The 24,143-nt window shown below is 42.1% G+C and overlaps 1 protein-coding gene across 2 annotated transcripts in view; it reads left to right on the top strand.

Annotated features, from left to right (window-relative positions):
- The window catches only part of xylt2 (xylosyltransferase II), a 264,687-nt gene that overhangs the window by 142,383 nt on the left and 98,161 nt on the right, over positions 1 to 24,143 (top strand). For both annotated transcript variants that reach the window (XM_048555300.2, XM_048555299.2), the window contains exons 6-7: positions 11,488 to 11,704; positions 13,284 to 13,460. In XM_048555300.2, coding sequence (XP_048411257.1) covers positions 11,488 to 11,704; positions 13,284 to 13,460 — 394 coding nt within the window. The remainder of the gene's footprint in view (positions 1 to 11,487; positions 11,705 to 13,283; positions 13,461 to 24,143) is intronic.

Raw genomic sequence — 24,143 nt, 5'->3', positions numbered from 1 at the left:
AAACAAGCTTAATTGACATTTTCAATCAACCTCTTCATGCAGACCTGTGGGAGCAGATGGTATTTCAACCTAGGCCTTCTGGCCTAGAGGTAGGGGCACTGCCAATGAGCCACAAGAACCCTTATCCAACCTTTCTTCATCGGCAACTGTTCTCCATCTCAAGCAACATGCTGGTGAACTTCCCTTGCATCCTCTCCAGTGAAATCACATCCTTTTATAACGCAGAGATTGAAAGAACAGAGCCGATAATGCTCCTTCCTAACCAGTGAGGTCTCTGGATTTGAAAAAACAATTTGATTAAAAAAAAGGTACATTGAAATAGTACAGAAAAAAGATATTTGGCCTGTTTTTCATGCTGACTGTCTGCAAGAACAATTCACCTAATCTCAACAGTGCTCTCACCTGTCCCGTCTTCTTGATCCCTCTTTATTTTGAATACCTCGATCAAATTTCTCAATCTAATCTTTGATAAGGAGAACAACTTTGTCTTCTCCAATCTATGTAAATGAAGTCCCACGTCACCACATCTGTTCTCATACTGTTTTCTTCTCAGTTGACTCTATGACCTTCACATCTTTTGTAAAACACAATGCACAGAAGTGGATGCACGATTAATAATGGCTGATAATGATTCACCAGAACCTCATCACTTTGTACTGTAAGATAAATAGAACTGAATATTGTACTTGAGATAATGGGAACTGCAGATGCTGGAGAATTCCAAGATAATACAATGTGAGGCTGGATGAACACAGCAGGCCAAGCAGCATCTCAGGAGCACAAAAGCTGACGTTTCGGGCCTAGACCCTTCCAAAACGTCAGCTTTTGTGCTCCTGAGATGCTGCTTGGCCTGCTGTGTTCATCCAGCCTCACATTGTATTATCTTGAATATTGTACTTGACTTTTTAACCACTTTCTCAACTGCCTTGCTACCTTCAATGATTGTGAGTATACCCCATGTATTTCCTACCACCCTTTAATATTGCTGCATCAGTTTAAGAAGTTCTTTCTCACAAAATATATCAATTCAGATTTCATATATGCCTGTGCAGTCCATCAGCCTGTTGATGTTTTCTTAAAGTTTCCACTTTTCTCTTCACTGTTCACAATTCTTCCAACTTTTGAGTCATTTGTAAATTTGAAATTATGCACTGTCTGTCCAAGTTTGTCTTTAAAATGTAACAAGAAAAGCAGAGATCCAAATACTGACAGCTGAGGAACTCCAGTTCTTCCTCCAGTTCAAAAACAGCTGTTCACCACAGTTGTTTTGTTCCTTGTCTCTTATCCAATTTATTATAAATGTCCCTTTTATTCCATAAGTTTCAACTTTGCTGATAAGGCTGTACTTTATCAAATGACTTTTGGAAATCCACATACACCACATTGACTGCATTATCATGATTATCCTTCTCTATTAACGCAATAAAAACTCAATCAAATTAGTTAAAGCAAATTTACCTTCTGACTTAATTTAACTTACTCCAAGTGACTGTTTAATTAACCTAGATTATCAGTTCTAAAAATATTTTGATCACCAGGCTGTAGTTGCAAGTAACATCTATAATTCACCAGTCGTCTGACACCTCACCACTGATCCATCCACTTCGAATTTAAAGAAAATCATAGGATGAAAGCCACCAGTGCCTTTTCCTTAGAATCCTTGAATGCATCCCTTCCGATTGTGGGGACATATCAACTTTAAGTACAGCCAGCCTTTTTAATCCCTCGTCTCTATATATATTTGGACCATCCAGTATCTTAGCTACCTCCTGTTCTGCAATGACTTGGACAGCATCTTCTTTCCTGATAAAGACAGATGAAAACTATTCACTTACTACCTCACCCATGCCTACTTCCATTCATAGATCCCCTTTTCAATCCTGAATTGGCCAACCCTTTCTCTTATTATTCTGCTAATTTGTAGTGTGGCATCAAGGAGTCCTGACAAAACTGGAATCAGTGGATATTGGGGGCATACTGTCTGCTGGTTGGAGTCATACTTGTCATATAAGAAGATGGTTGTGGTTGCTGGATGTCAGTCATCTCAGATCTGGATATCTTTGCTGGAGTTCCTCAGGTGGTGTCCTGACCAAGCCCAAACTATTTTCAGCTGCTTCATCAATGACCTTGTTATGAGTATACAGGGTGACTTGGACAGGCTAGGTGAGTGGATGGATGCATGGCAGATGCAGTTTAATGTGGATAAATGTGTGGTTATCCACTTTGGTGGCAAGAACAGAAAGGCAGATTACTATCTAAATGGAGTCAAGTTAGGTAATGGAGAAGTACAACAAGAGCTGGGTGCTCTTGTACATCAGTCACTGAAAGCAAGCATGCAGGTACAGCAGGCAGTGAAGAAAGCTAATGGCATGCTGGCCTTCATAACGAGAGGAATTGAGTATAGGAGCAAGGAGGTCCTTCTGCAATTGTACAGGGCCCTGGTGAGACCGCACCTGGAGTATTGTGTGCAGTTTTGGTCTCCAAATTTGACGAAGGACATTCTGGTTATTGAGGGAGTGCAGCGTAGGTTCACGAGGACAATTCCTGGAATGGCGGGACTATCATATGTTGAAAGATTGCAGCGACTGGGCTTGTATACACTTGAGTTTAGAAGGATGAGAGGGGATCTGATTGAGACGTATAAGATTATTAAGGGATTGGACAATCTGGAGGCAGGAAGTATGTTTCTGTTGATGGGTGAGTCCAGAACCAGAGGTCACAGTTTAAAAATAAGAGGCAGGCCTTTAGAACAGAGTTGAGGAAAAACTTCTTCACCCAGAGAGTGGTAGATATATGGAATGCTCTGTCCCAGAAGGCAGTGGAGGCCAAGTCTCTGGATAGTTTCAAGAAAGAGATAGATAGAGCTCTTAGAGATAGTGGAATCAAGGGTTATGGGGATAAGGCAGGAACAGGATACTGATTGTGAATGATCAGCCATGATCATAATGAATGGTGGTGCTGGCTCGAAGGGCTGAATGGCCTACTCCTGCACTTATTGTCTATTGTCTATTGCCTATTGACCTTCCACCCATCATAAGGTCAAGAGTGGAGACATGCACTGATGATTGCATGATGTTCAACATCAGTCACGACTCCTCAGATACTGAAGCAGCCCATGTTCTAATCAAGCAAGTTCTGGATAATATCCAGCCTTGGGCTGACAAATGGCAAGTAATATTTGGACCACACAAATACCAGGCAATCACCAGTTCCAACAACAGAAAATGTAATCACTACCTGTGACATTCAATGATGTTACCGTCACTGAATCCCCCTGTATCAACATATTTGGGGTCACCATTGACCAGAAACCCCCTGGACTCCTCACATAAACAGTGGCTGCAAAAGCAGAGGCTAGGAATACTGTGGCAAGTAATACACCTCCTGACTTTCTAAAGCCTGTCCACTCTCTACGAGGCAGAAGTCAGGAGTCTGATGGAATACTCCCCAGTTGTCTGGATGGGTACAGCTCCAAGAATGCTCAAGAAGCTTGACATCGTCTAGGACAAAGCAGTTTGCTTGATTGACACCACATCCACAAGCACCCTTTCCCTCCATCACTGATGCTGAGTTGCACTAGTGTGTACTAACTGCAGGATGCACCACAGAAATTTGCCAAAGAACCTCAGACAGCACCTTTTGAATTCACGACTGCTTCCATCTGGAAGGACAAGGGCAGCAGATTCATGGGAATACCACCACCTGCAAGTTTCCCTCCAAGCCATCACCTGACTTGGAAATATATCACACTCCTTCAATGGTCAAAATCCTGGCATTCCCTGCCTAAAGGCATTGTGGGTGAACTCACAGCATGTCGACTGTAGCGGTTCAAGGCAGCAGTTCAAGACCACCTTCTCAAAGGCAACTGGGAATGGGTAATAAAATTCCAGCCAGCCATTGATGTCTACATCCCACAAAAGAATTTAAAAAAGGTTCTGAGGAAGAATTTTGTATTACCTTTTGTGTTGGCTAAATTTCTTCTTAAAGCGTCTTTTTGTTTGACATGTGCTTCTTTTACTGTTTTCCTGAGCTTCTCCCTTGCCTTCTCATGCTGACTTCTAACACAAGCATTCTTTATCATCTTGGGATCAGATTTTGGCTACAAAGGTGGTTTGCTTGATTTGTAAGACTCAGCAGCCTCACCTTAATGTAAAGGCCCTATTTCATACAATCACAGGATCTATACAGTAAGGAAAGAGGCCTTTCAATCCAGTCTGCACCGACCCTCTGATAAGCATCTCACAACCCCACTCTATCCCCGTAACCCCACATTTATCATGGATATGGCACCCAACCTGTACATCTCTGGACACCACAGGGCAGTTTACCATGGCTAATCCACCTGTCCTGCATACCTTTGCACTGTGGAAGGAAACTGAGCTCCGAACAGAAACCCATGCAGACACGGGGAGAATGTGCAAATTCCCCACAGACAGTCCACCAGAGCTGGGAAAGTAATCCAGGTCCTTGGTGCTGAGGCAGCAGTGCTGAACACTGAGCCACTGTATCACCCGAAGTAGACTTGATTTTCACTGCAGGGAGTAAGACCCGACTCAAGTTCTCTGGGACTTCATCACAGTTTTAAAGCCTCTAAGTCGTCTAGTACTCACCCCTCAAGCCCATGTTTCCACCTACCCACACTTACTCATACCCTGCAGTATACCTCTGTGGCCACTCACTCAGTATCCACCATGGGCAGATTTTTGGAACAATGTTGATTTTCTTTTAATGCCTGAACAATCTGATATAGCTTTTCACATGCTTGGCAACACCATCTTCATTCAATGCCTCCACTGTTGTCCAGCTAGATAAGATTCTGTTTTACGATAGCAGTTAGTCTCGTCTTGTACTGTCTTTTTGCTTCAATTTACTTTTCAATTGCCCTGCAAACTTTCTTTATTGAAACTGCTTCACAATTGTATTGCCTACCTACATCTGTCATATGCATCCTACTTCTACTTTATCTAATCTGATGTAAGTATGCATGATTATGAAAAGTTTCGGTAAGGTAGGCAAAAGCAGTTGTCATTACAATACAAAGAGAAAGAAAGGCGCTCTGTGTTTAAGAGAGGAGATTTCGCCCAGAACTCACTCAGAATTGGAGAGCCATTCTTGAATTCAATTCTAGTGCAGAATTGTCAGAGGAAGGATAACTGTGCCCCATTTTCATTGCAGTTCTCTGCCGTATTCTGGAATTTAAAGATCCTGTGGCAGCAATTCGACTGCTGCTTTCAAATGGTAGGATTATATGATGTGTGATTTAGGGTGGCTTGGGGAGGCCGTCCCAGCTGGTTGGTGGGTAGGGTGCCAGGGTAGAATCCCAGATGAATAGGGTTGGGGGGCTAGGGTAGGATAGCAGGTGAGTAGAGATAAGATGCCAGGTGGGAAGATTGCCAAATAGGTAGAAGGTAGTGTGCAAGATGGTAAGGTAAGTGAAACTTTAGGTCAGAGTGGGTGGGCTAAATCAGGTCCAGCAGGGGCTTCAGAGAAGGTGGGAATCGACTCTGGGAGATTCAGGTCTGATGAAGGGAGAGATTTGAGATAGGAGACCAGAGCAGAGTGAGGATCAGTTGCTGAAGGGGGTCTCAATTCCAGTTTTTGGTTGGTTTCAGGTGTAGAGGAATTGCCAAGCAGAAAATGTGATTTCTTGGGAAATTCCTTAGGTGCGTGTTACAACTGAATTTCCATGGGGTTCCATGTGCAACTCCAGTTTACACTGGAATAACTCCTGAAAGAAAGGTTTTGGGCCCTTTGGTTCATCCAGCATTCACACAGGCTAGACCATAGTGTAGCACTGTGGAGCAATAGGTCAGTAGAACCGTACTGAAATCCTCATTCACACCCCCTCTCAGCCTCTCCAGTAGCCAGTGGGTATCTAGATGAGCTGGTAACATGACAAAAAAAAAATTCTGTGAAGATCTTAAGGCATTTGTTTGCGAATTGCTGCTCATTTTTAAAAATAACTATTTCTGAGATGTCATGTGTTGAGAAGATTTCTTTGAGGAAAATGTTAATTGAGGAAATGAGATCGTATAATCTTTTGACCTTGTTCCACTGTGACAATGTAATGATCAGGAATAGCTTTACTTCACCTAAGTCCCACAACCCAAAGATGTGCAGGCTAGGTGGATCGGCAATGCTAATTTGCCCATAGTGTTCAGGGGTGTGTGGGCTGTAGGGGAATGGGTCTGGGTGGGATGATTCAAGGGGAGGTGTGACTTGTTGGGCTGATGGGCCTGTTTCCACACTGTAGGTAATCTAATCTAATCTCAAACAAGTTTATGCTAAAGAGCTATTATCACTAGAAGGAAATGAATAGACCTCAACTACTGAAAAGAGAACAAAGAACTGCAGATGCTGAAGATCTAGAACAGATAATAACAGAAATTGCTGGAAAAATTCCAGCAGTTCTTGCAGCATTGGGGGAGAGAAAACAGAGTTAATGTTTTAACACCAGTGTCCCTTCTTCATAACTGATGATCCCAGACCTGATTTTCTCCAGCAGTTTGTGTTCTTGACAGTTGATAGTGCAGGTGAAACTGTTCAAGATCATGGTTTCCAGAGTTTTTGAAGTTCCTGGCTACGACTTAAAGTTCTGTATGTTAGCCCAAATTTAGACCCAAATGTTAACCAGTAGTCAATTTAAACATATTGACATTTGTTTACAGGATTCTAGAGCTGCTAACTTTTATTTGGGCTCCTAACTTTAACTAATACATTGTGATTGGTTCACTCGCCAACCTGGTCCGTTAGTCCGAGGTTTCATTACCCTGTTGGGTCACATCATCAGTGCAGCCTCCGATGAAGTGTTGTTGTATTTTCAACTCTGGGGTCCGTTAGAATTGTTTACCTCATTTCCGCTTTTTCTTTGCAGCGGTGTGTATATAGGGTCTATTTCTAAGTTTATTGATGGCCTTCTTGGTGGATATCCAGGCCTCCAGGAATTCCCAGGCTTGTCTCTGCTTGTCTTGTCCTAGAATGTTGATGTTGTCCCACTTGAACTGGTGGTTTTCTTTGTCTGTATGTATGGAGACGATTGAGTACTGGTCGTGTCTTTATGTTGCTAGGTGGTGTCCGTATATTCTCGTAGCCGGTTTTCTTCCTGTCTGTCCAAATGCAAGAATTGCAACAAACATAACATTGGACCGACAGGAAGAAAACTGGCTACGAGAATACACGGACACTGACTAGCCACAAAAAGACACGACCAATACTCACTCGTCTCCATAAGTACAGACAAAGAGGAACAACAGTTCGATTAGGACAAGCCACGCAGAGACAGGCACAGGAATTCCTGGAGCCCTGGTTCTCCAATGGACCCCAGAGTTTAAATAGCAATCTGGAAAATGCAACAATGCTTCATTGGAGGCTGCACTGATTATGTTATCCAACAGTGTAATGAGACGTCTGCAAAGTAATGAACCAGCTTGGTGAGTGAACCAACCACAGCATCCGCAACCCAAGCTACAAATCTACTCAAGAATTAGACTGTATTAAAAATGTGCAAAACAGTCTTCCCTGAGTCCCCTTGATAGAATACAAAGGCAAAGTGTTTTCAAAATTATCAATGTCTTGTTGTAAATTAAGATGTTGTTAATAACGTTAAGGTGACTGTGTTTAATGTTTCAGGATGAGATTGTTTGGGATGTATTCAGGTCATTGATGAATCCACATACATTCTTCATTATTTTCTGCACTTATTGCCTGTAATTTTCTTGTTCTTGTGGACCAGTTACTGGTACTCAAGAATCTGAAGACAATCACTTTTTCAGTAAAGTCCTTGTCTTCCTGACCTGGTTATTCAATTAGAAATTCTTGACAATGTATCTATTTTGGTTTGACCCTTTTCTGATTTAGCCCTGCTTTCAGTATCTTGGGCAGCAGTGCATCGTGTATGTCGGGCAGGACCCCCATCCTTGGTATTAGTGACACCTGCCAACAGCTTATTGAGCTCCTTGTTGTTGCACTTGGCGAGCTGCAGATGGTAGTGGTTGACACAGGCAGTCTTGTTATTCCAGTCTATATTGCCCACTAGCTCCAGAATCACAGTGACCCTGATTCCAATCTGCTGGGCATAGTGATTGTTGTGCAGCAGGCTGGAGATACAAATGGCTAGGAACTGGACCCCGGCCCTGGAAGAGTTAGACTTTGTCGTGGTGTGCCCTTTCCAAAGGTTTTACCTGACTTGACAGGATACATTTCCAAATATATTCTGTTATGGCATGGTATCGATTCAGTCTTAACCGGAACCTTTGCATCTTTGTTTGCATTTTTGCCATTTATACGGTGTGTTTCTTCTGTTTAAAATCGTAGAATTGTTACAACATAGAAGGAGTAATTCACATACTTGCAGGCCTCTTCAATCTCCCGACATTCCTTCATATAACTCCTTTTTCGTGATAATTGGAATATTTAGAAAGTATAGAAAATATGTAACACAGAAGGCTGCCATTCTACCCATCATGTTTACACCTATCAAAAAGACAGATTACCCTATTTAGTCCCATTTTCAGCACTGTGTCCATATCTTGGGAGGTTTTGGGACCTCAGGTGTGTGTCTAGACATCTTTTAAATGAGTTGGGAATTTCTGTTCCTCCTCTGAATTTCAGATGCTGAGTCCAGATACTGCTGCCTTCTAGGTGAAAATTATTTTACTTCTCTCCTTTTTAATTATTCTACCAATCTCTTCAAGAAGAAACATGAATCAGTGGATGTTGTGTATCTGGACTTTCAAAAGGCTTTTGGTAAGGTCCACATGAAATTAGTAAGCAAAATTAAATATCATGGTATTGGAGGCAATGTGTTGACCGAGATAGAGAACAGGTTGGCAGACAGGAAGCAAAGAGTTGGAATAAATGGGTCCTTTTCAGATGGCAGGCAGCGTCGAGTGGGGTACGGTAGAGTTCAGTGCTGGGATCTCAGCTGTTCACAGTATTCATGAGCAAATTGGACAAAGGAATTGAATGCAATATCTCCAAATTTGCAGATGACACTAAGCTGGGTCGCAGTGTATACTGTGAGGAGGATGCTAAAAGGCTGCAGGTGACTTGGATAGGCTGGCTGAGTGAGCAAATAGTTGGCAATGCAATATATTGTAGATAAGTGTGAGGTTATCCACCTTGGTGGCAAAAACAGGAAGGCGGATTATTATCTGAATGGTAGCAGTTTAGCAAAAGGTGAGATGCAACAAGACCTGGGCTGTCATGATGGAACAGCTACTGAAGATTGGCATGCAGATGCAGATGCAGAGGCAGTGATGAAAGCTAATGGCATGCTGGCCTTGATAATGAGAGGATTTAAGTACAGGTGTAGGGATATCTTATTGTCATTATACAGAGTCTTGGTGAGGCCACACCTTGATCAGTGTGTGTAGTTTTGGTCTCCTAGTCTGAGGATGTGCATTCTTGCTGTTGAGGGAGTCCAGTGAAGGTTCACCAGACTGATTGCTGGGGTGGCAGAACTGACATTTGAAGATTGACTGAGTTTGTACTCACTGGAATATAGAAGAATGAGGGGAGACCTCATAGGAACCTGTAAAATTTTGATGGGACTGGACAGACTAAATGCTGGGAAAATGTTCCCAATGTTGGGGAAGTCCAGAATTAGGGATCGCAGTCTAAGATAAGTGGTAGGCCATTCAGGACTGAGATGAGAATGTCTTCACTCAGAATTGTGAATGAGTGGAATTCTCTACCTCAGAAAGCAGTTGGCACCAGATTGTTAGATATAATCAAGAGGGAGCTGGACATGGCTAAAGCAATCAAGGGGTATGGAGAGAAAGTAAGAATGAGATACTGAAATTGCGTGATCAGCATGATCATATTGAATGGTGGTACAGGCTTGAAATGCTGAATGGCTTACTCCTGAACCTATTTTCTATATTTCTGTATTTCAAATGAGATTTAACAGGAAATTACCTGAATTGGAGAGTTTCATTCAAGAAGAGAGTGGGATTGTTTTCCTCGTAGCAGAGGAGATTGAGAGAGGACACCATTGAGATGTTGAGGGGTATAGATAAGGTAGACAGGAAGAAATTTTTTCCTTTGGTGCAGGGCCATAGATTTAAGATAAGAGGCAGAATGTTTAGGGAAAATGTAAGGAAAATCTTTTTCACTCATAGGGTGATGGGAATCTGAACTCACTGCCTGTCAGGGTGATGGAGGTAGAAATCCTCACAACTTTTCATAAATATTTTGATGTACTCTTACAATACCAAGGCATACAGGGCTGTTGGCCAAGTGCTGGAAAATGTTATAAGAATAGTTAGGGATTGTTTTTGACTGGTGTGGACGCGATAGGACAAAGGGCCTTTTTCTGTACAGATGATCTCACTGACTCAAAGTAGTTGTATGCTCTATCTTTTACCTGATAAGCGAGAGACGTTTTTATAAGTATACTAGTCATCTTGTGTTTCTCACCAGCCAGTGGAACAAATTGGAGAAAGACGATTGAAGCCATGTCAAAGCTAACCAGCAGAAAAGTCATAAAGGTAATCTTAACCTCTGGGGGAGGCGAAGACCTAGTGGTATTATCGCTAGACTGTTGATCCAGAGACCTAGAAATGTTTTGGGGATCCGGGTTCAAATCCCACCATGGCAGATGGCGGAGTTTGAATTGAATGAAATATCTGGAATTAAGAGGCTAATGATGACCATGCATCCTTTGCCAATTGTTGGAAAAACCCATCTGGTTCACTCATGTCCGTTACCTGTTCTGGCCTACATGTGACTCCACACCCACAGCAATATGGTTGACTCTTCACTAGCCTCTGGGCAATTAGGGATGGACAATAAATGCTGGCTAACGCAGTGATTCAATCATCTTTCTCCACGTTGTTCCACTGGTTGGTGAGAGACACAAGATTACTAGTATATTTATAGAAACAATGTCCCTTGCTTACCAGTTAAAAGTTACAGCATACAACTGCTTTGAGTCATTACAGATCAGCAGTACAGAAAAAGGCTGTTCATCCTGTAAACAAATAGAGAAAATAAAACACAGAACCTGGGATCACAGATCACTGGAGGACTGTCTTTCCAGTTGTTCCCCTCTGCCTAATAACTGTTTCCCCATTTGTTTGTCTGTATGTAAGTGTCGGATTAAAAGAGGATTAAAGTTTTAATTATTATTATTTTGTGTTGACAATTTTGAACAGTTTGTACTATTTTACCTGAAGTTAGAGTCTAATTATCTGGAATAGCCATTCTTATTCACTACAGCAACCTGATCCGTGATATCTATCATCCGAGGAGGTCTCAAGTCAGATATATTTTTGGTTACTTTATGAAATCATTCATTTTTGTGCCAACCCTGGAAGAACAGGGCTTGATTTTCTGGCTTTAGTGAGTAATAACAATTAAAACAGTAACTACAATTCAAAGATATTGTACAAGACAGTTTGAAATGTTCTGAACTTGATAATGGTACTACAGAAATATGTATTTTTCTTTCTTCATTAATTCGATTGCAGTCTCTGTTATTTCCAGATTCATCAAGAAGCAAGGCTTAGATCGAATATTCCATGAATGTGACAACCACATGTGGCGCCTCGGAGACAGGCACATCCCTGAGGGCATTATAGTAGATGGTGGTTCTGACTGGTTCGCTCTGACTCACAAGTTTGTGGCTTATGTGGTGAGCACACAGGATGAGTTGGTCACTCAACTAAAACGGTTCTACTGGTACACGCTACTTCCAGCTGAGGTGAGAGCTGACAGAAACAGAGATTTTTAATTTCAACCTGGGGAGGTTAGTCTTTGGCAAAGGAACACTTTCAATTTCAGGCACCCAACATAAGCATTAGCAGTTTTTTTCATATAATGTGGAGTGCAATTAAATTGATTGAAGACTGTGATAGGGTTAGGATTACGGTCAGGTATCCCAGTAATGTTGGGAGACCAACATCAGCCGTTCACTCGGCACTTCTGGTTGAAGATGGATGCAGATACTTGTATTTTCCACTGAAGTGCTGGGCTCCCTTATTGTTGAGGATGGAATTTTTGTGAAACTTCTGCTGCTTTTATTAGTTGTTTAATTGTGCATCAGCTGGCTGTGGCAGGACTCAAAAGCTAAGATCCGATGCATTGAGTACGGGGTAAGTTGGCTCTGTTGCAGCCTGCTTCCTCTGTTTGGCGTGGCTCTTCCTCTCTGATCCCAGCACACTGTCTCTGTCTGTCTGTCTGTCTGTCTCTCTCTCTCTCTGCTCCCCCTCCTCTCACCATTCCCCACCTCAATCCCTTCCCTCTGCCTCTCTTTGACACCCTTTCTGTATCTCATCCTTGCTGTCACCACTAACTTCTTCTTTCTCTCTGCTCTGGCCTATCTTGAACTGTCTGAAATTTTACAGGACCAGGAAAATATCAAGCAGCTTGCCCCTGAGTCTATTAAAGGCCTTGGTTGTCTAATTAATCATGACTTAAGGGCCGTCTCCTGTTCCAGTCAATATTGTACCCACCATGAGGTGAGGTTAGTGCTATGCATGATGCCCCAGCAGCTTCACAGGCAATGATGGAGTTCTCCTTTGTGGAGGTACCCCTCAAATCCCTCCTTAACTTTCCTGACTTCTTATCCCTAGTTCCTCGTAACCCTCCCTGAGACTCTCAAGTTCTGGGCTCCTTGGTGTGCTGGGACTACCTGTAGACCTGGAAGTGGCATTGTTCCCATCTGGTACTGCTAGGATTACAGAACTGGCAGCCATTTGTTTGGTCAGCAGTATTCTAAGATGGAATTTGCTGTTGCAGTAGGGCCAGAAATCTTGCCTTAAAGCAATTATCACTGTTCCCAACATTAAATCTTATAGGGCATTGCTGATATTGCAATGGGATAGCTTTGGGAATGCTATAGTAACTTCTGCACATATACTATCAATTCCTCTGTTGTCATCCTGCCTTTAAATATCTTAACTGTAGAGGTCATTATAAAACAGAGGTTAACCCAAACGTACTACTGTAAAAGACAGATTCCTTCACGAACTTGTCTTCACTAATCAGATCATACTTGAAATCTATGAATGTGGTTCACCCAGCTCTCAGTATAGTCCATTGGAAGTAAGCATTTGCTTCTTTCTCTCATTCTCATTTTATATTTTTCTCTCCTTTTCAACCACTGCAAAATAATAACATGAGGTTAATGAAGTCACAGTTTATCCACAAACTGATAGTGCTGTGGAAGGTCCAAATCATTATAGAACCAGTTGCAAGACAATTTCATGGTGATTTCCTGAACTTCAGGTTTATTGCATATGTTGTGTTAGTGACTTTTTGTTATCCCCTGTCTTCCACAGTCATTCTTCCATACAGTGCTGGAAAACAGCCACATGTGTGAGACACTGGTGGACAACAATCTGCGGGTCACCAATTGGAACCGAAAGCTTGGCTGCAAGTGCCAGTACAAGCACATTGTGGATTGGTGTGGCTGCTCACCAAATGACTTCAAGCCACAAGACTTCATAAGACTTCAGGTAAAGAGAACCTCTTCTGGCTGCCCACACACAGTACGTACCTAGGGAGGAATGATTTTAAGTGGAAGCTTTGCATTGACCCTGCAAGACATTTATGTTGTGATGCTGCGTGCGGTCCAGTAATTTGGAGAATTTGATTTCCAAAACTGGTTTGAGATTTTTTGTTGTCTAATCTTTAGGGGGAAACAATCTAAGATCAGTTAAGAGATTTTTATATTACTTTGTGGGTAGGCATCACTGCCAAGGCTGACTGACCCTGTGTTGCCTTGTGATGTGATAATGAGCCATTTGCTTTAAATACTGTGGCCCCTCAGTGAAGGTGCTGTTAGAGTTCCAGAATTTTAAGTTGGCAAAAATATTTTTCCAAGTTCTGGCAAAGGATCGCTCAAACTGAAATGTTTGCTCTGATTTCTATCCACGGATGCTGCCAGACCTTCTGAGCTTTTCCAGCAATTTCTATTTTTGTTCCTGATTTAGTATATCTGTAGTTCTTCCAGTCTTTACTAAGTCAAGAGGGTGTGTGACTTGGAGGGGAACTTGCAAGTTGTTATATTCCTATTTCCTGCTGCCTGTCATTCTGTCTGGTATTGTTCATAAGTTTGGGATGTGGTACGGAAAAATCATAGTGGACTGAACATGAAGCTGTTGGAGGGAGTTCAAAAAAAACGCTGCTTCACGAGTCTTATGTAGGGAAGGAAATCTGTTCCCCTTAACTGTCCGGGTCCAGTCCCATTGCAGTTGACTTTTGACTGCCCCGTTAAGTTAGCAATGTAGGCTAGGATTTTTGAGAACCCTTCTATGACCTGAGGGAGGTTGTAAAGTTGGACACCAAGCCACTGCCCCTATTCCCATCACCTACCACTCCACTGGATTATGTTCTCAGCAGGGGAAGTGTCAGACAGCCCACTCACTTATTGTCTGCTTAAAGCTCCAAAGGCTTTCTTCCAAAGTATGGGGAGGTGTGAAGTTGTCATGTGGTGTAGTGAAGTCACCAAAAGTTTTTGTTGACTGAGTGGGTATCACTGCTACGGGTAGGTTTCTCCTTTCTTTAAACGGTGCCCCCTCCCATTTGAGGTAGTTACCCGAACAGCATGATTCCCCCACATCCTGATCACCATCTACAGCCCCCATCTCCAAACCCCACTCTGACCCACCCAGCCCCTGTGAAATCTTTGAATTGCCTTTAATTCTTTTATTCTGGTTCCATGGTGTCTTTTCTTCAGTAATGTATGTTGTCCCAACAGTAGCCACAATCTATGTGGTACTGCTGCGACGAGGGAGTTGCCGACAGTTTGATTAGTCAACAGCTGTTGAAAAGGAAACTTCTCCTAGAAAGTGGTGGAGCCCTGTCTCAAGCCAGTCAATGGCCCAACAGCCAAAAATGTCTGCAGGGCAATTTGACCAAGCAGAAACAGGCTCATCCCTGACTTTTCAGTCAGTGACACAGCAACCAGGTCTGCATATAATTCTGACTGTGAGCATCAATAGTTCAAGAAAAAGATCTGCAATATTCACTATACCATACAGCAAAAATGGTTTCTGGGATGGGAGAGGTCATATTCTCCTTCCTTATCCTTGAATAGCTCTGTAACTGCAAAGTCAAAAACTTGGTGTCAGAGTCTGAATGTAACCAATCACGTTTGCAAATCTATTTCCTTTATAGAGAACTGGTAGAAAAAGATGGCAGTAGAGTAGAAAATAGAAGGATTCACAGAGTATTTGTAGGGGTGAGAGTAAGAGGGAGTGTAATGAGGTCTAAATTCGGTTCTATGCAAATACATAGTGTAATAAGAAAAGGATTTATGCACTTCTGTTACTTGGAAATATATTGTAATGTGAGCAACTTGGCTTACAAAAGAGCAGGAACCTAAATATATTAGGATATAGGTGTTCAAGAAGGATAGGGGAGGAAAGAAATAAGGTAGCAGTATTGACTGAGAAGAGAACATTATAGACCTGAAGAGGACTTCCAGAAAGGTTAAGGTCAGAATCTATATGCTTGGTGTTCACTTAGCAGCATGACATTGCAAAATTTGTTCTGTAAACCAGCTACCAGTTGGAAAGATGTACAGAATTTGCAAGGAAATTACAGAGAGATATATGATTTATCAAGTGCAAATAATCTTTGGTAAACAAGAACTTGAGTATTGCTGACTGAAGACACATTTTATTGAAGATTTTTAGAACATTTTGCAAGGATACCAATTCAAGGGAGTAAACCAACTTCACGAGAAGTGATTGCTGATTGGTTTGCAAGTGACCTTTGATCGGTAGAGGCATTACCATGGAGAATGCACCTGCTAATGCTGGACTTTGTTTAAATTTGAAAGCAGGCACGTTAATTCTGGCTCGTAAATTAATCAGCAAATAGTTGTCATTTATTTTGTTGGGTTGAAACAGATGCAGTCGAATCATACCGTGCAGCAGAGGCCTTTCAGCCCGTCAAGTTTATACCACCAAATGCCAAGACCTGCTATGGTCCCACTTTCCTGTACAAGGCCCATAGCCTTGGACGTTATGACACTTCAAGTGCTCATCCAAGTACTTTTTAAAGAATATGAGGTTACCCACCTTGCTTACCAGGATCAACTATCCTTCCAGACAGTGCATTCCAGACCCCACCACCCATAGGGTATTAAGTCCCCTTGCTATTAACCCTTCAGTAAAGGGGAACAGCTGCTTTGTATTAACTCTCTCCATGCCTCTCATAATGTTATACACCTCTATCATGACCACCCTCCACCTTCTCTGTTCTAAAGAAAACAAACCGAGCTTATCCAGCCTCTCTTCATAGCTGAAATGCCCTATCCCAGGCAACACCCTGGTGAATCTCCTTTGTACCCTCTCCAGTGTACTCACATCCATTCTGTAGAACAGTGACCAGCACTGCACGCAGTACTCCAGCTGTGGTCTATACAATATTTTATACCGCTCAAAGTGACCTCCTTGCTCTTATAATCTATGCCTGATAAGGCAGACGTCCCATGTGGCTTCTTAACTGTAATTAACTTGTCCTACCACCTTCAGGGACCTGTGGGCAAGCACCCCAAGATCCCTCTGTTCCTCTGAGCTTCCTAGAATTTTGCCATTCGTTGAGCACTCCCTTGCTTTGTTTTTTTCTTTTAAAGTGCATCACCTCATATCATTTAACAGGGTTAAGCTTCTAGCGAGTTTTGAGAAGATTTGTAGCTCAGGTTGAGTTTGCTTGCTGAGCTGGAAGGTTAGTTTTCAGACATTTCGTCACCATTCGAGGTAACATCATCAGTGAGCCTCCGATGAAGCGCTGGTGTTATGTCCTGCTTTCTATTTATCTGTTTAGGTACCTAAGGAAGCCCAAGGAAACCTAAACAGATAAATAGAAAGCGGGACATAACACCAGCGCTTCATCGGAGGCTCACTGATGATGTTACCTAGAATGGTGATGAAACGTCTGAAAACTAACCTTCCAGCTCAGCAAGCAAACTCACATCCAGACGGTTAAGCTTCATCTGCCACTGACCTGCCTACCTGAACAATCTATTTACACCCTCCTGTAATATACGACCTTCTTTGTCACTGTCAACCACCCAGCCAGTCTTTCTGTCCTCCACAGACTTACTTAGCATCCCTCTCTCATTCTCATCAACATCATTTATAAATATCACAAACAATAGGAGACCCAACAGTAATCTCCAGAACATAGAGCATAGAACAGTACAGCACAGTACAGGCACTTTGGCCCGCAATGTTGTGCCGACCTATTATCCTACTAAGATCAATCTACCCTGCATACCCTACATTTTACTATCCTTTATGTACCTTATCCAAGAGTTGCTTAAAAGTCTGTAAAGTATCTGACTCCACTATCACTGCCAGCAGCACATTCCAAAGGCCACCACTCTCTGTATGAAGAATCTAATTCTGACATCTCCCCCGTACCTTCCTCCAATCACCTTAAAATTATGCCCCCTCGTAATAGTCATTTCTGCCCTGGGAAAATGTCTCTGACTATCCACACTATCTATGCCTCTCAGCACCTTGTAAACTTCTATCAAGTCACCTCTCATTCTTCTTTGCTCCAATGAGAAAAGCCCTAGGTCCGTCAACCATTCTTCATTAAGACCTGCCATTCAGATCAGGCAGCATCCTGGTAAATCTCCTCTGTACCCTCTCTAAAGCTTCCATATCTTCCCAATAATGAGGTGACCAGAACTGTGTGGTCTAACTAGAGGTTTATAGAGCTTCAGCATAACCTCATAGCTCTTAAACTCAATTCCCCTGCCAATGAAAGCCAACACACCATATATCTTCACTGTGATATTCCACTGCACACCAGGCTCAAGACACATAGCCTTCTATCACTATCTCATATTACAAAGCCAATTTTGGGTAAACTTGCTAAGTTACCTTTTATCCCATAAGCTTTTACCTTCTTTTATCATTTTCCCATGTGGGACCTTGACAAAGGCCTTACTGAAGTTCACATAAATGCCACCAACTGTGCCACAGTTAGTGGAGCACTTGGTCATCTCCTTGAAGATTTCCTCCAGATTTGTTGGCATAACCTGCCTCTGACAAAGCCAAGTTGACTATCTCTGTTCAAACCTTAACTCTAGGACAGCACAATGGCTCAGTAGTTAGCACTGCTGCCACACAGTGCCAGAGACCTGGGTTTGATATCACCCTCGGGCAGCTGTCTATGTGGAGTTTACACATTCTCCCCATGTCTGCGTGGGTTTCTTCCAGGTGCATTGGTTTCCACCCACACTCCAAAGATGTACAGGTTAGGTAGATAGGCCATAGTAAATTGCCCATACTGTCCAGAGATATGCAGGCTGGGTGGATTAGCCATGGGACTTGCAAGGTCTCAGGGATAGGATAGGGTTTGGGTCTGAGTCGGATGCTCTTTGAAGGCTCAGTGTAGATGTGATGGGCCGAATGATCTGCTTCCACATTATAGGGATGTTATGATTATGTAAATGGAAATTAAATTTCTCCTTCACTATTTTCTCTAATAGCTTCTCCATCACTGATGTCAGTCTCATTGATGTACACTGGTTCGCCAATGTTCACCATTGTTTCCTGGTATATCTCTATTACTATTTTTTTGTAAATTGGAATGACCTCTCTGCTGTGGCTAGAGACATTTAAAAAATTTTAATCAGAGCCACTATAATTTCCTCCCTCATCTCCGACAACGCCAATGTTTATAGAAGCATCATAGAAAGCATTCTGTCCGAATGCATCATGGCCTGGCATGGCAACTGCTCTGCCCAGGACAGAAAGAAACTACAGAGAAAGTTGTGAATACAGCCCGGTCTATCACTCATGCCAACCTTCCATCCATTGACTCCATCTATACTTCCAGCAGCTTCAGAAAGGCAACCTAATCAAAGAAACCCCTGCCCTGATTATAGTATGTTTCAACCTCTTCCATTGGGCAGAAGATACAAAAGCTTAAACACATGTACCAACAAATTCAAGAACAATTTCTTCCCTGCTGTTATTAGACTTCTGAATAGACCTCACATTTCAAATTTAATGTTGACCTCGATCTTCGTGCACCTTCTGTGCAGCTGTAACATTGCATTACTCGTTCTTATCTATTATCCTTATGCACTTCATATTGTATGACCTGCCGTACTGCATTCAAAACAAAACTTTTCACTATACCTACGTTCTTGTGACAATAATAAATGAAATGAAATCAAAGAGTACAGCACCAATACCTATATCAGTAGCATTGGTAGCCACCTTTACGTAATTAGGTGTGGTTAACACTGGGGCCGCAGTTAACGCAGCTTTCAGGCCTTCAAATGCCCTCAGATATTCCTGCATCCACTGAACTTTTCTGTACTCTTTCAACAAGTCAGTTAGTGGAGTAACCACACTGCTAAAATTCGGTACAAACTTTGAATAAAACCCAATCAATCCCAGGATTCATAGTACTTTCCTCTTCATTGGTGATGTGGGAAATTCCCCAAAAATATTTACTTTAACATCCTGTGGGGCCATCTTTGCATGTCCAATGATATGGCCTAAGAATGTAACTTGGACTTTTGCAATTTCACTCTTCACCAAGTTTATCACCAAAGCCACCTCCCGAAGTCGATCAAACTGATCTGAAAGATGCTTCAGATGTTTCTTCCAGATGTGACTAAAATTTACTAGACTGTCAATACACATTACACAGTTGGGTAATCACAAAAGGACTTTACTGGTTAGTCTTTGAAATATGGCTGCCACATTTTTAGTTTCACCCATTTGGTATCATGAAAGCTGAAATTGTCATCACTCTTTTGGATAAAGGTACCTGCCAGTATCCTCCAAGTAAGCCCAACTTATGAATATAAATTGCTTGTCCCACCTTCTCAATGCACTCTTCCAAACATGGATAGGATATGAATCAGAATTTGTAATAGCATTGACTTTGCGATAGTCCACAACTAATCGTTGGGTACTATCTGATTTTGGCACCATTCCTATGGGTGAGTTCCACTCGTTGCAACTTACTTTGATTATGCTGTCTTTGAGCAAGTGCTCAATTTCTTCTTGAACCTGTGATAATTTTAGATGGTAATGTCTATAAGGATATCACATAATTGGAACAATATTTTCTATATTTACATCATGCATAATAAGAGTGGTACTTCCAAGCTCATTCTCACATATCTGCCCATGTGATTGTGATAACTCAGGTCATTTCAATTTTCCTCTGAAACTTAATTCAATAATTTATCTCAGTTTTTCAGTACTTTGTCACAGTCTAATTTAGTTTAGAGGAATGTCCAATTCAGAATCATCTGAACTTGGTGTTGTAACTATTAACATGTTCTTCTTTTGCTTTCTTTCCCTTTCAATATACTTTTTGAGCATATTCACATGATACACTCTGCTGCATTTCTTTCTATTTGGCATTCTTGTCAAATAATTCACATCACTCAATTTCCTTTTGGTTTGATAAGGCCCACTAAACCTTGCCTTTACAGGTTCACCTATCACTGCAAGTGATACTAACGCTTTATCTCCACTAACAAAATTAAGAATTTTTGATTTGCTGTTTTTCTCCTGTTTCATCAGATGCTGTACAACTTTCAAATACTGTTTAATCAACTCACTCACTCTATTTAGTCTTTCCCTAAACTTTGACTCCACAGTCCATATATGTGGTTTCTGAACACTGACTTGCCAATTTCTCCTTAATTAATTTCAGTGGCCCTTTCATCTCCTAGCCAAAAACTAATTTAAATGAATTTAGCTCATTCATTGGTGCATCTCTAATTGCAAAAAGTACAAATGGAATTCCTTTATCTTAATCCTCCTTGACTAATCCTCCCTATGATTCTGGACTGTAAGTGGTGGATTTGATTGGTTTTATTCTGAAGTTATCCATAACTTCCTTGAATAATACTGATGTAAAATCCGACCCTTGATCCGATTGTATCTCTGTGGGTAGCTTGTATCTTGCAAAAATCTGAGTAACTCTTCTATAATCCTTTTGGTCATGGTACTACATAATGGAATGGCCTTTGGAAATCTAGTGGACACATCCATTATGGTCAACAAATACTGAATCCTATTTTTTGTTTCAAATAGGGGTCCTACACAATGAGTTAAAACTCTTGTGAAAGGTTCCTCAAAAGCAGGAATAGGTATTACTGGTGCTGGTTTTATCACTGCCTGAGGTCCAATCACCTGATATGTATGACATGCCTGGCAAAATTCAATCTCATACTTTTGCAGTCCAGGCCAATAAAAATATCTTTTTCTTTTGCCTTGAGTTTTCCTTACTCCGAAATGACTTCTTACTGGTAATTCATGTGTAATCCACAACACTTCCTTTCAAAAACCCACTAGAGATCAGAGATAATGGGAACTGCAGATGCTGGAGAATCCAGGATAACAAAGTGTGGGGCTGGATGAACACAGCAGGCCGAGCAGCATCTCAGGAGCACAAAAGCTGACATTTTGGGCCCAGACCTTTCATCAGAAAAGGGTCTGGGCCCAAAACATCAGCTTTTGTGCTCCTAAGATGCTGCTCGACCTGCTGTGTTCATCCAGTCCCACACTTTGTTATCAGTAATACCACTTGATGAACTTCTGCCCATTTCTTATCCGCCTGGATATGTGATGGTCTCCATTTCCTCATCAAGACCTCATTTTTAAGACAGTAATATTCTGGAATACACTCCCATTCTTCTTCTGTGTATGATTTTTGATACAACTAGTTTGGCTCATCTTTCTCTTATAATTCAGCTAATGTCACTGAAGTAAAAGTATCCGCTTTGGCCTCTATCTGTTCTTATTTTTTTCTCCACCATTTGATCAGAAATGGTCTCTCATTTTTCTTATCAATTTTGCTCTTTGATTTCTTCTCCTGTTGCGACCTGTGAATTTGTGACGTTGTTACCACATAGTCAGGAAAAATCCCAGTATATACTTCCTTCAATACCTCAGTTGCCTGATTTTCTGCTAGCTTTTCAACCACATTAGGCATCGCTCCCACCTGTGAGTCAGGTACCACTTATATGATTACCAAGGATAAACTGTATTTCTGGAACCGAGAATTTCTTAATTATTCCTACTACCACTTTTCACCAGACTCTCTATCCTCACTATATTTAATGAAGCACTGCTCTTCCCACCATAAATTCCACATACTACCACCTTTTCTGGCAATACTACTTCTGAATTACGTATCCCCTCACCTCTCACTATCAAAGATTGACTTGTTCCAGTATCTTTTAAAATTTTAATTTCTTTCCCTGCTCCTCCTGGCATGCATGCACCCATGCAAGTGATTTCTTTAAAGAAATCTGGTACTTTCTTTTCAACCAACCGCTGACCGGGCAGTACGTTCTTTTGTAGTTTCTTAGCTTTCAGTGTGCCTTCCTTTACCAGTTCAACAAAACTCATTGGCTTTTCCTTGTTTTCCTACACCTATTTTCCCAATGCTTTTTCTAAACTTCCAACGCTGCAACTTCATATGGCCTACTTTATTACAGTGAAAGCACATAAACTTCGTTACTGTCTTTTCCCCTAAAGTTTTAGAGTAGATTTGTAGCTGGGGTTGTGGTTGGTTGGCTCGCCGAGTTGCTTCGTTGTTCCACAAATGTTTCATTACCCTACTGGGTAACATTGTCAGTGCAACCTCCGATGAAGCGCTGTTATGTTTTCTGGCCTGGTTTTTAAATTCTGGAATCCTTTGAGCTGGATTACCGATGTCGGAACTAACCACAAGACTCCTACGACCACTGGGCAGCAGAATAGCACACAAACCCATATCAACCCTATGACGACTGCTCACCCCGAATCAAAGACCCAGTACGCACTATGGACAGGACCAGTGCCGCATACAAGATTCCATGCAGAAACTGTAACAAACACTACATCAGACAAACAGGAAGGAAATTAACACTAAGGGTACACGAACACCAGTTGACTATAAAAGACACGACCAGTTCTCACTCATCTCTATCCACATGGATAAGGAGAACCACCAATTCGATTGGGACAACAGCAAGATCCTGGGACAAGCAAAGTAGGGACAGGTGTGGGAGTTCCTAGAAGCCTGGTACGCCACTAAAAAAGCCATCAACAAACACAGAGAACTCAACCCATATACACTGCATTGCGAAGGGAAACTGGAAGTGAGGTAATCCAATTCAACAGACTCCAGAGTTTAAAAATCAGACGGGAAAACACAATGGCACTTCATCTGAGGCTGCACAGATGATGTTACCCAGCACGGTGATGAAACATCTGCGGAACAATGATCCAACTCGGTGAGTCAACCAACCGCAACATCTCTTTTCCTCGATGGGTTTCCTTTTTATCCTGTGGTAAACTATCTTCACTATCTTCAATGAGATCTTCTTCTCCCTTACCACCTGAGGATTTCTCTTTTCCCTAAATTCTATCCCTCACAGATTGAAAGTGATGTTGGAAGCCAGACTTTGATTTCTGAACCAACTCAATCATCAGCTGTTTCTACTGCTAATCATGCAGTCTTAACTCCCTGCTCTTCCACATGCATTCTCACTAGTTCAGGAAGTGAATTTTTGAACTCCTTTAAGAGTGTCATATGTTTGATACATTTTCAATGCCAGAATCCTCTAGGACAGACCGATTCCCACCATTGCGGAGGACAACCTGACAGAAAGTCAATGTGGTTTTAGAGCGAACAGAGGCACATCTGACATGATCTTCGCACTATGCCAACTTCAGGAGAAATGCTGTGAGCAGAACGTTGGACCGTATGCAGCATTCATTGACCTCACCCAAAGCCTTCAATACTGTCAGCCGCGACGGTCTATTGAAAATCCTGGGGAAGCTCGGATGCCCTCCTAAGTTCTTAACCATCCTACAGCAACTTCATGAAGGTCAGAGCGGCAAGGTGAAATACAACGGTGACCTATCACACCCGTTCCCCATCAGCAACGGCGCGAATCAGGGCTGCGCCTTGCCACCAACGCTCTTCGTCATCTTCTTCAACATGATGCTGCAGGAAGCGAAGGAGGGCATCATGAACAGCATCTACATTCGCTTCCGCCCGGTCGGCAATATCTTCATCTGCGCCGCTTCCTTGCTCGCGCGAAGACAACACGGGAGCCCATCATGGAGTTGCTGTATGTGGACGACTGCGCCCTACTCACACACACAGAAGATGCGCTACAGACTGCAGTGACGTGCTTCTCTGAAGCT

Source organism: Stegostoma tigrinum, chromosome 22, assembly GCF_030684315.1.
Source record: "Stegostoma tigrinum isolate sSteTig4 chromosome 22, sSteTig4.hap1, whole genome shotgun sequence".
Taxonomy (NCBI): Eukaryota; Metazoa; Chordata; class Chondrichthyes; order Orectolobiformes; family Stegostomatidae; genus Stegostoma; species Stegostoma tigrinum.
Note: the sequence above shows the minus strand (reverse complement) of the source record. Positions and strands in the feature narration are given on the sequence as shown.